Below are 12,355 nucleotides of genomic sequence, written 5' to 3'. Positions count from 1 at the left end.
GTTTTCAACATTGATAATAAAAAGAAATATTGTTTGAGCACCAAATCAGAATATTAGAATGATTTCTGAAGGACCGTGTGACACAGAAGACTTTTGTTAGCTTTGACATCACAGGAATAAATTACATTTAATAATATATTCAAATAGAAAACATTCATTTTAATTTGTAATAATATTTCACAATATTACTGTTTTTTTTTTTTTATAAAATAAACGCAGCCTTGTAACCTATATTTATCAAAAAAATAAAAATAAATAACTGAATAAAAATAACAAAATATTTTTGTGTAACATTGTTTATTATATCTTTTAGTTTATACATTAGTGGAAAATGTGCTATAGGACTAACTCTCATTTTTCTATGATCTCATAACTCGATTTGTCTCAGTTATCAAAATATCAAAATAGTATAAATCATGTTCCAGATGCTAAAATGTTTATGCCTGTGAACACGCTAAATTACACAGCTATAAACTTGTTTATATCTTGGTAGTTTTTAGACCAAGTATTTTATTGCCAGACCAGTTTGCTGGGCCCACTTAACCCCAACATCTGTAATGATGAAGCACTCTGTGAAGAACCTTAAAGGCCAGGCATGGATTTAGTTAAACCTCTATTTAGAGCTGGACATCCCCAAACTATTAAATAACCATGATGTCTAGCACATCTCCATTCTGATCTTTACTACACATATCGGTTCTTCATAGGTGTCATTAGGTGCTGTCAGAAGATACAGTGTCTCAACCAACTATCTCACACTCTAAAAATAATACAAGTCGTAATGTCAGCTCTTGGCAGTGCTGTCTAAAGGGAGAAGCCCGAGCGTAGATGTAAGGAGGGTGGAAAGATAGTAACGGGAGAGATGAGCGAGAGAGGTTCAAATTTAAAAGGCAGAAACCTCAGACAGATTGATGCGTGTAGCGAGCACAGAAGTCTTTCCATGCTATTCCATTTCACCGATTAAATGTGAGGGGTCTGACGGAGCATGAAGCCAGTGCCCTCACCAGAGAACCAAAGAATCCAAGGGAAAGTCTCTCTTTTGGATCTTCACGCCACCAGACTTCAAACACAGGCCAGGACATCACAGGAAAAATAAACACACACAGAGACACAGGACAGGAAGGGGGAGCGGGACATATGGAGAGGAAAATAAGACAGGATAAAAAGACAAACAGTCAAATAATCCTGATGATAAGGTGAAGAATTAAGGGAAAAAGCGAAAAGTGTCTGTTGAAACGTTTACTGGAAAGCTGGAATTTTATGGGAGACAAATGTCTAGCAAGTTTATTTGACACAAATTAGGTCTGCAAAGACAAATGCTGAGATACTCTAAAGTAGTAGAACATCTGGTACAGTCAGGAGAACAAATTTGCTCTGCATACAAACAGAGACAGCAGACTAGAGGTAATAAAATATGTCCTTAAAGAAATAGTTCACTAAAAATGACATTTCTCATCATTTACTCACCCTCAATTGATTCCAAGCCTGTATGATGAAATACAGCTGAAATACAATAGAAATATTGCCATGGCAACTAACTGAAATACAATTAAGTTGAAGTATTAAAAATGACAAAATAACAAAAAATAAATAAAATAAAATAAATTAAAGCTAAAATAAATATATTTAAAAAACAATAATTAAATAATTAAATACAAATGACAAATACACATAACTAAATGACTAAACTTGAAACTAAAATGAAAATGAAAACTGAAAATATAAAAATAAAAATAAAAAGCTAATAAAAGAAAATACAATAGATATAGTAATAGCAATAGCATATAAATAATTATCAAATAACATTGGATTAAGGTGAGTAAATGCTGACAGTTTAATTTTTGTGTGAATTGTTTCTTTAAGAGCAGCTTAACTGAAAATCCTGTCATTGTGCCTGAAAGTCCATTGGAGAAATGTTTATCCACCAACTATAACCAATTCAGCCATTATTGATTTCCCCAGAGCACTGACCACCACACGCAATCACATGGCTCTGTATTTCTGGGCTTTGGAAACAAAACAAGCCGTTCTCTCAATTCTCTTTGGATTACAACTCCCAGAGTGACCAGGCCTGTTTGTTTTTAAATCCCATCTGTGGTGAAACCAGGGCCACATGGTCGCCAATTGCAGCACATGGAGGTTAGGAGAGGGTTAATCAACTCCAATCGTTCTTTAGCTCAGCTTGATTGATTAATTAGAGCTAGAAAAATGATCTAACTTCCACAACCCATTAGCCGAAATAAAAACAAGTCACTGCCGAATGCTGTTTAAAATGCCAACAGGTCGAATGGAAACTGACAGGGCTAATAACGGATCACGGGTCAAGGGCAGGCAGCCCATCATTTATGCAGTTGGTGTAATAGAGACTCTTGATTTCTCAAGGCATAAGCCTCATACGGTCCCAGGGCAGCTGTTCCTGTAGAACTGCAAAGCTTGGCTGAGCACTGACCTTCCTCTAGCTACTGACCCACCAGGGCACGCTATAGTTTCCAATGAGCCCAAAGAGCATCACCACAGGATAAACCTTGAGATAAAAACAAAACCGTCATCGCATGCACATGAGTCTAAAGATTCTGAATTCACTTACAAGATTCCTTATAATGGCCCCATTGTGCATTTGAAGAGAGCTGCGATGAGAGAGAGTATATGAGAGATGAGGAGGGTACTGTGAGAAGGGGAATGTACCAAGTGCCATTTAGGAACAGCTGCCATTCCGGAGTGAAGTGTTTATTGTTTAGATAACTGGGAGTCAGGGAGATGCCTCGCAGGGGGGCTTCGTGTGGTCCAGAGATGAGTATTTAGCCAAGAATACTTCAAAATCTCACTGGTGTTGGCTTTCACCACAAGCAGAAAAAAGCATTGCAAACATCACACAAAGTTCTCTGATGATGGATATATTCCAGTTTGACGCAATCAGAACATGTAAAATTCAACAGATTTTATTTATATCCTAACATTTTTACACATATTCAATTCAAGTACATTATTTGAAGCATCAGAGGCATAATTTATTTCATATCTTTTTGCAACTTAAGAGCCCTTTTTGAATACCTTTCCCCACTTATATATATATATATATATATATATTTAATTTCTAACTCAAATGATCAAAATCAACAGTGCACTTTGCAATCATGAATTCCTTTCCCAATTGGCATTATTTACAGACATGCAAAAACGATACAACCCAGAAAGCAATGAGTAAATTCTTCTTCAGATTTTGGAGAGACATAGTGCCTTATCAGCCACAGTAAACAAGGACGTAAACCATGATATCTGGAATTACATCTCTCAAAACACTCCTCATTTTCCCATGAAGAGCACCTGATCTTGGCGAATGCAGCAGCAGGAGATGGCGGGGATGAGGGGAGAGAGAGACAGATGAGGGAGGGAGGGAGGGATGGAGGGATGTGTTGTCTGTTTCCATGACGGCGTACTTTAAAACTTCAGGCATGAGCTCTCAAAACCTCTGCACATAAGAGACACAAGGTAAACATACAGCCTGTGAGACTGGACATATGGCAAATATACACACACACTTACGTCACACTTCCACATATGCCAGTAATTACACATACATGTACACAAAGACGTGTAAAACACACACCACACACACATACACAAACATAAACAGTACAGAGAACCTATTCATCTCATTCATATTCAGTCATATACAGCTGGAGTCTGTGTCAATTTGCACAAAATATATGTTATTGTTACTCTTCTATTCTTTAGAGCTATCCCTTACCTTTTTTGCTGCATTTTGTCCTAAAACAAGAGAAAGTATTAAGAACATTAGATTTGGAACAAGTAAATAGAAAACTAAAAGGCGAAAATGTTTTTGTTCAAGATAACATTGAACTTTTGATCGATAGATTTCTTTGATTAATTCTTTACTTATGAGCCACACTGTGAACTGATGACAAATAATTGGGATTGGGAGATGGGATGCAGGATGCTGAGATCAAAACTGTGTTTTCCAGAAAGAAAAATAATTTAGGAAATTGTTTCTCTTTGCATTTTAGGTATAATCAGTGTTGGGCGTAATGCATTACAAAGTAATTAATTACTGCAATTTAATGACTTTTCCCTTGAAAAAGTAAAGTATGGGATTACTCAAAATGTTTCTGTTATTTAATCACAGTTACTTCTGTAATATCAATTGCTCACTAAAACCATCTCACACTTTCAAGTCATTTCAAGTTTGAATGTGACATAGTTGAATTAAATACTGTATAGACTATAGAACAATTCTATATAAAACAATAGTGGATTTAACATCAAAATTCAACATCTAATATTAAAATGTTTGTTTTTAATGTAACCTTCTAAATGTAAATACTTAGTTCAAGAATAGTTTATGCAGTTATTATTTCAATTAACTTAACTCTAAATCAGTTAAATTATTGATTTGACCGAATTTAAAGAGCAGGTTCATGCCCTTATATTGTTCTAGTAATTAGTAATAAGTAATGCATTACTTTTTAGCGAGAGTAATTAAAACAGTAATCGAATTACTTTGTTGAAGATGTAATTAGTTGCTAGTAATTAATTACTTTTTAGAGTAACTTACCCAACACTGCATAATAAAATAAATATTTTCAATAATATTTTATTGATATAAAATAAGATTTTTATGTTAGCTCCTAATGTGACCATATTGTTCAAATAGGAACATAAATTGCATAGTGTTTGCTGTTCAATTTTGCAACAAACAATTAAAATGTGGGAAGCACAATATAATTCAAAGGGATTTATGAACAACGAATTACTTACTTGCAAGATGCTGCAGCGCATAATAAAGAATTACTACCATGAGAATTATGAATACAAAGACTTTGATATACCACATGGTAGAGTCCGGTTCTGTGATAAAAAAAAGAGAAAGTAAATTGAAGAGTTCTGAAAATCAGCCATAATGGTACATTATGCCTGCCACCTAGTGGTTATTTGTAATATTTAAAGGATATTTAGGTACTTTCCAATTGTGTGATTAATTCTGTGTTTGTGTTAAAACTGATTCACCTGTAACTATGAGGCTAAAGCTCTTGCGGATGGGAGTGAGCAAGGACTTATGGGAAACTCTGCACGTGTACTTATATCCAGAGTCCTCCATGCTAGGCTGGAGAAGGAAGAAGGCTGAGAGCGAGTATGTGCCATCTTTATGAAGTCGATGACTTGAGTACAGAACATTCTTCAGGAACAAAGGTGTAGGGCTGCCCCCGAACGGTTCACGGTACCACTCAATGTTTACGTCCAAAGGATAGTACCCCTCTGCGTCGCATATTAGCTTCTGGTCCGTACCAAGTGTTATAGACAAGGTGGAGCCCACATTCAGAGACACACGGGGTTGTTCTGTGGAGTTTGAAAGGTAAAAAATAAGCATTAAAGTGATTGGTCACCTAAAAAAAATGATATTATTATTTCGTTCCAAACCTGTATAACTTTCTTCTGTGGAACTCAAAAGAAGACATTTTGAAGAAGGTTTTAACTGTTTTTGTTCATGCAATGAAAATCAATGTGGTCCATTGACTTTCACTGTATGGAGAAAATAATCACTGAAACATTTGTCAAAATATCTTCTTTTGTCTTCCACAAAGAGTTTGTAATGACATGAGGGTGACAGAATTTTTGGGTGGAATACCTTGTGTGATTCCAATGCTTAAATATTTGAAACACTTGTAATAATTGAAACATGCTTTTTCTGTAAAGCTGCTTTGAAATAAAATGTATTGTAAAAAGCTCTATACAAATAAATCTCACCACTTAGGCTAAGGGGAATATCATGGCTGCCATAGAGAGGAGGAACCATCACAGAGCAGATATATGTGCCCTCGCTTAGTTTTCTAGTGGGGTGAAGTTTGAAGGAGGCATTTCCAGCGGCAATGGCCTTGACAGCCACTCCGCTACCTTCACTCTTCCCTGTGCGGCTGGAATAGCTAAAGAGTTTGGTGCGCTCCCCGTGTCGCTGCAGTCTCCACTCCACTGTTGCATTAGGCAGTTTATGATCCACTGCAAACTGACAGTGCAGGTTTGGCTCCTTCAAGAATCCCACCTCCACGGAGGGTGTCCGGGTCAAAACAACCATCGCAGCTGGAAAACACATATGGAAGAGAGGATGAAACACTAAAATGTGGTAGAGGAAAAAGTTCAAGTAGAATCCCTTGATTGCAGTGGTGTTTTGAAATGAGGAGGCAAAGTCCTCACTGTTTTTTATGATTTAAAAAAAAGAAAAGTAAAGTAAATTCATGTTCAGTAAGTTACACTTAACACATTTTTCAGGTTAAATAAACATAACTTACACTATCAAGAAAACAACAACCAATTATGTATTTTTACATTAACGATGTAAATCGAGCATTTTTTACTTTATTCCAAAAAATAACTCTAAAGAATGCAGTAACATATTTTTCATGTATATTTTATTTGTTATCTGATGTTCAGCTGTTCTTTTTAATCATCAACTTGCGAACGCAGTGATTATCAGTCATTAAAACTCTGTAAACACTCCAGGTGTCATAATGATCACAGACACAGAGTATCTTTACTTTCACCAAATCTTTAGCGATTGCTCACTAAAAACCCTCACAGATCATGTTTTCAAGTCATTTCAAGTTTGAATGTGATATGACATAAAGCATTGATAACAAGTTGAATATTGGCATTGTTTTATTTTTGTACTGTGGATTACTTTCTCATCTAATTTTTTTAGGAGGCACTGCCTCTCTTGCCTCCTTGTTTGATTGTTACCTGATGTTGTCAGGAGATCCCTATCATTAACTGTTAACCATTGTAGATAGTCCATCTGTCCTTGGGCAGAAGCCGTAGGTGTGTGTCTGAGGAAGGTGGTGATGACGAACAAGCCTTTTGTATGGCGTATCGTACAGGTGAACCAGACGTCATGATCTTGCGCTCCTGTAATAGGCCAGCGCATTACAATCCCTCCAGTGCTGTATCTACGAATCTCACAGTGAAGTGTATCCTCATCTCCCTCCAAATAACGCCTCATATCCACTTTAGAGCCTTCATGAGACACAACAAATGAACACAGTATATTATTTAAAGAGCAAAGGAAATAATAAGGTTACAACTTCTAATGATTTTCGCTTACCTGTGACAAGGAAGGTAATAGTAGGATGTAAAGGGCTGTCACCGACATTACCAAACTGAAGCACAGCCTCTCTGTGGATATAGTTGGTTTCTGTGTGGCCCTCTTCATTTATATTAACTTTCTCATCCACAAACTGACAAGGAAGCCATTGAACATCATGAACCGAGTTTGTCCCATTTACACCTGTCAAAACAAACAAATCCGTAAATACAGAGAATAATAACAGAATAAACTTAATTCTCAATTAACTGTAAATGAAATGTGAGGCTAAACAAAACTGAAAATAATAATAGGACCTAACAAGTAAAGCACAGTTCCCAATATAAACAACCCTGCTAAATAAAGGTGACTTAAAACTCCTCTAATAGTTATTTCCTTCAAAATTATGGATATAGTACATAATACTTCTGTTTAATTCGATCATTTTATATTTATAATACAACTTTTGACATAACATTATACGAGCAAAGGAAGCAAAGGAAAATTTGTCGGTGACTGCAGCAATATCCTTATTTATTTGTAAATAAATGTAGAAATAAGCCTACCTAAGCATACAAGAGCTAGAGTAAGAACCCCAAAAGTCCAAAACATAATGTCAAGTCTCGTCCTCAGGACAATCATCCCTGTTTCCTAAAACCGCCATGCAAACGTGTACTTTCTCTTTCGTTTCGCTTCTAACTGATTCGACTGGTTGTGTTTCGTTCAGTCTTAACTGAACAATTCGTTCGTTTACTTCCACGCACACTACAGACTTATATTTTAGTTTATATTTTTAGCGAACTGAATGAACTTTGACAAATTGTGTAAAAATGACACATTTCAGTAAGCATAACAAAAATTTGTGTCGGTCACTCATAATGAATGATAATAACCTGCAGAAAGTGTCACTAAATAAGTAAGTGAACGAATCTTTTGGTGAACCAATTCAAAAGATTCGAATCAACTGTTACCTCATTGTCCGCGTGAGAGCGCTAGAGAATAGCAGCAAGCGGAACACGATTTGGAGGTCCTCTCTTTCTCTCTCCATCCGTCTACGTTGACGCGGAAGCACACTGTTCATTTGAAAACTACTCAGAAATCAAACGTGTTGAGCAGATGATTCAAAACTAATGTTTATTTCAGATTTCCAGAGATAAACATCTGAAAACTGCCGTGATCATTTTGTCAGTGTGGGGATTCAGTGGATATGAGTTAACTGTTACCTAAACTGGCGACGTTTCTTTGAAAGCCTTGCAGTTATGGAGCAAGGTAATAAAAAATCTATTAACTTAAAAGTTTTTAGGACTTAATGCACGTTCCCTTTTTCTTTCCCGCCTTTAGTTTTATGTTGAAATTCTATACGGTTACGTGAAATGCCATCATTTAATTCATGCATGACGTTATCTGCGCTTGTAAAGTTTACATTCTTCTATTCATATAAATTAGCATGACGTTCATCTGACCTACACTAGTACAGGATGACATGATGTAACCATTTGTATCATATTTTAGACGTGGACTTAGATTTAAACAGCACCATTGAAACGCCAAATAATCAGAAAGTGTCCCATCTGATCTATATTCACACAAACAAAATGACAGAAGAATTCTGAAAGCATCCTATTCATGCATCGTATCAGCGCATTGTATGACATCCACTTAGTGCAAGAGACAAAACTCATTTTAATTATAAAATAAATGGGATAAAAGTAAACATACACATTTCAAATAAACAATATCAGACTATTCAGATCAGATCATTTATCATGCCTGAAAGAAGCATTACCTGATACACCTCCTCTTTTTCAGAGTCATGGCTGAGCTGTGAGAAGACAGCTGTGCTACAGGGAGGATTCTTATTGGCCAATCAAATCTGCCAACCTGAGCCACTGTCATCTCTGAGGAAAGAGGACTGGGATCGGATTGGATCTCCGATTGTTAAAGCTGTCAACGAGATATGCGTACATTCGCTCAGAGACTCCAAAGACAGACTCCATTGGAGAAAGAAGATTCTCTGTATTGTGTGGAGCAAGATCCTAGAGGTGAATAACAAAGAGGACATCGATATCAGATGGAAGGAAGACCCATTGTTTGCCGTACAGAACAGCCTTCCTGACATTAATCACATTGTGCTGTTTGAGCTGGTAAAGTCGATGAGCTTTCCTACCATCTATGTGGAGCTGCTGTTGTGCTTTCAACCAGTTGAGCGGTGCAAAGAGCTCAAGCTGTTGGTTGATCATGTGACAAGCAGCAGCACAGAGGCAGATGTGAAGCTACTGTTGGAGGTGTGGTGGGAACTACTGAAGGGCAAGAGAGGATGTCTTGATGCCTTAGACCGTCTCTTTACGGCTCAGTGCTCACGCTCCATGACCGAGCCATCACCACTGGCATCAAAAAGATTCAAACCTGACCCAGAATCCACATCTACATGTATGGTGAACATACTATTTGAGGGGCTGAGGAAAATAAAAGAGCATTTGACTTCCCCTGAGTTGTGTAATTTTGCCCTCTCAAATTGCATGGACACACTGTATACCAACTACCTTTTAAGCAGTGCTGCTGATCTCTCCATTGAAGTTCAACTCCAGAACATCTCTCGCATAGTGAGCCTTAAAAAGAGAGATGAAGTGAATGATGGTTTTGACTTGATTGAGGTCATACTTGAGGCTCGGAGAGACCTCGCTGCCGCACACACTCCTGCTGAGACCAAGCCGTGTGGAATGACATTCATCCAGGCCATGCAGGTCACACTTGAGAGTATATGCTCCTGGGAGGTTATGGGGCTTCTGAAGATGCCCAGCAATGACCCAAGTGTCACGGCGATCCGTCTGAAAGATAGCCTGGGCAGAGTTCTGCCGTCTTTGGAGCAGCCATCGCTTGCTAAAGATCTGGTTGGAAATGGGCAGACTTTGAATAATTTGAGAGTAACTTTGAAAGGCTTACTGGCGTCTTTATCATTCACTGTTCCTGAATGTTCTGCAGCAGAAGTAGCAAATATTTCTATGACCATCTTGGACCATCATCTTGAGGGGTTTGAAGGCCTTCCTGGACTGTTTGCCTCCAAACTAAGTCAAAATGTCAATGAGGCGGAGTGGATTCAGTGCCTAGAGAGAAATGTATGTATGTTTCAAACCAAAGATCTTTTGATGACGTTGATCTCCACCCTTACAGCTAAATGTCAAAGTGACGCTGATGTTCAGTCCTGCAGAAAGCTCAAGGATATTATTGTAGACATATTTTCCCACTTGTCCTTACCTGACAAAAATGCTACACTTTCAGAATTGCTCTCCATCTCCAGAAAAGGTCTTCATGGATTTCTTCCCAGTTCGGTAACTATAGGCTTCTCTGAGGAGCTCAATATGGCCTTCAACAGCATCATTCAGAGTGGTGCAAATAGCAACCTTGATGCAGCCGTCTCTGCTGTTGCCCGAGTGGCTTTCCAGAACCCCGAAGCCACTTTGCGGCGATGCTGCCACATGGCTGTTGTCAACCTGGGAGCTCACACTCTGATAGCCGAGATTCTCCTGCAGCTCTCAGGTCTCGTGTCTTCACCAGGAGTTCACAACTACAACCTGCTGTGTAGATGCCTGCAGGACACAGTGTGGAGCAAGCTGTCCTCACTTCAAGAAGAGAATCAGTTTCTACAATTCTTGACTGAGATGATGAAGTGCAACATAACTGGAAGCATGGGAGAAAAGCGGAGTTTCCTTCCTCCGGAAAAAGCCTTGCATGTGTTTGTACAGCCGTACCTTCTCCCAGTATCTCCCAGCTCAAGCAAATTAGAGTTTTGTCTCCGACTTCTTCAGTGCGCACTGAGCCAGGAGACCATGAGTGATTCAGCACATTGGATAATGAGCTGCTCTCCATTCCCACTTTTATATTGTCTAGCTCAGCTCTTGAATGAGTGCAATAGGTGCTGGGACCAGCCGGTAGAAGGTGAGACACCAATCTCCATGGAGTCCAAAGACCTGCTATTGTCTGTACTGCACACACTGGGGATACTTGTTGGGAAGGAAGTGGCCCATGCACCTGATGTTTGGTCCAGAGCTCTCTCTTGGCTCTACAGCAAATTGGAGGAACTGGACTGGACCGTGCGGTTTTACCTGAAGGATGTGTGGGGAAAACATTTCAAGTATGAAGTTCCAAGCTCTCTGTTGTCTGTTTGTGATCTTCCAGAGCAGGAGTGGTCCAGTCTGGACTTGCCTCAGTATGGACAAGGTACTGGACTTGTAGCATTTTTAGAATGCTGCGCTCTTTCAGACTGTGTTCATGAGACAATGCTGGAATCTCTCTCCCTAAACCTGCTGAAACCAGATGACCTTAACATGTTCAGTAAGGGCCTGTTAGTAGCTGTGTGTCAGTTGCTCCCGTGGTGCACATCTAGGGAATGGGAAAGACTTCTGAAAGTGTCACAAGAACTTTTACAGTCAAGCAAACTTTATGTGCCATACTCTTTAGAATACGTTGATTTCCTTCCGTTACTTGACCTACGTTCGTTTGCCGGAGAGATGCGCCTATCAGTGTTTCTTCTGCGTGTCTTCCAGTTGCTTTGCAGTTCCAGCTGTTCTGATTGGCTGCCACCTCAAGGCTGGGTGCATACAGGACGGCTTTACGCCAATGCAATGAGGGGCATTATCAGCTCAGTCACAGAGAAGATTCCCCTGCAGTCCACCGCCGCATCCCCCAAATCCTCCGGAGCTTACAGTCAGGAAGTTCTGTTTGTGATGACTCAGCTCTTCTGTCATGTGCTCCATGTGCAGGTGATGATACCTGGCCAGCCAGAGGTGCTGTTCCTGTGTGCACTGGAGATTCTGACCCACTATGAGGCTGTGCTCTCAGCATATCCCGACAGCTGCACTGCCCTACAGGGACTCGACACGCGCCACTTCTTCACTACAATCGCAGACAATTTGCAGTGTGCAGATATGAAGGCTGTTCTACACCAGAAGATAGCTCAGTTATGAGTTCGCTTTAGGAGCTCAATGCAATATACCACATAATTTTTTTTTGTTGTTGTTGGTTTGTCACAAAATAAAATTAAATAATTGTGCATAGCATTTGTTGTGTTCAACAATTCTTTTCGATTATATATTTAACACTTTGCAATAAGGCTGTTTATTAATATTAGCTATTGCATTAGGTATCATGAACTAATAATGAAAAATTCTTATCGTTTATGTAGGTTAATGTTAATTTATGCTAGTTCTAAATACATTATTGTAAAATTATACAGCTTTTTAAAAATACATTAGTATGTAGAGATGA

At 38.7% G+C, this 12,355-nt stretch overlaps 2 protein-coding genes across 2 annotated transcripts; one reads left to right on the top strand and one right to left on the bottom strand.

The window, feature by feature from the left end:
• Nucleotides 1-3,110: 3,110 nt before the first annotated feature.
• On the bottom strand, nucleotides 3,111-7,809 carry LOC309506652 (tapasin-related protein-like). Its single transcript, XM_082180554.1, has 8 exons — nucleotides 7,657-7,809; nucleotides 7,112-7,294; nucleotides 6,751-7,023; nucleotides 5,764-6,093; nucleotides 5,026-5,355; nucleotides 4,777-4,866; nucleotides 3,749-3,768; nucleotides 3,111-3,469 (listed from the first exon to the last, which is right to left on the bottom strand). The coding sequence occupies exons 1-8, from the start codon at nucleotides 7,730-7,732 to the stop codon at nucleotides 3,461-3,463; spliced, it is 1,311 nt and encodes a 436-aa protein (XP_082036680.1). The 5' UTR covers nucleotides 7,733-7,809; the 3' UTR covers nucleotides 3,111-3,460.
• A 296-nt stretch (nucleotides 7,810-8,105) lies between these two features.
• Nucleotides 8,106-12,135, top strand: gemin4 (gem (nuclear organelle) associated protein 4). The gene is made up of 2 exons (XM_082180474.1): nucleotides 8,106-8,359; nucleotides 8,900-12,135. Exons 1-2 carry the CDS (start codon nucleotides 8,350-8,352, stop codon nucleotides 12,052-12,054), a joined length of 3,165 nt encoding a protein of 1,054 aa, XP_082036600.1. The 5' UTR covers nucleotides 8,106-8,349; the 3' UTR covers nucleotides 12,055-12,135.
• Nucleotides 12,136-12,355: the final 220 nt, after the last annotated feature.

Source organism: Leuciscus leuciscus (genome assembly GCF_965113295.1).
Source record: "Leuciscus leuciscus genome assembly, chromosome: 9".
In the NCBI taxonomy this organism is placed as follows: domain Eukaryota; kingdom Metazoa; phylum Chordata; class Actinopteri; order Cypriniformes; family Leuciscidae; genus Leuciscus; species Leuciscus leuciscus.
Note: the sequence above shows the minus strand (reverse complement) of the source record. Positions and strands in the feature narration are given on the sequence as shown.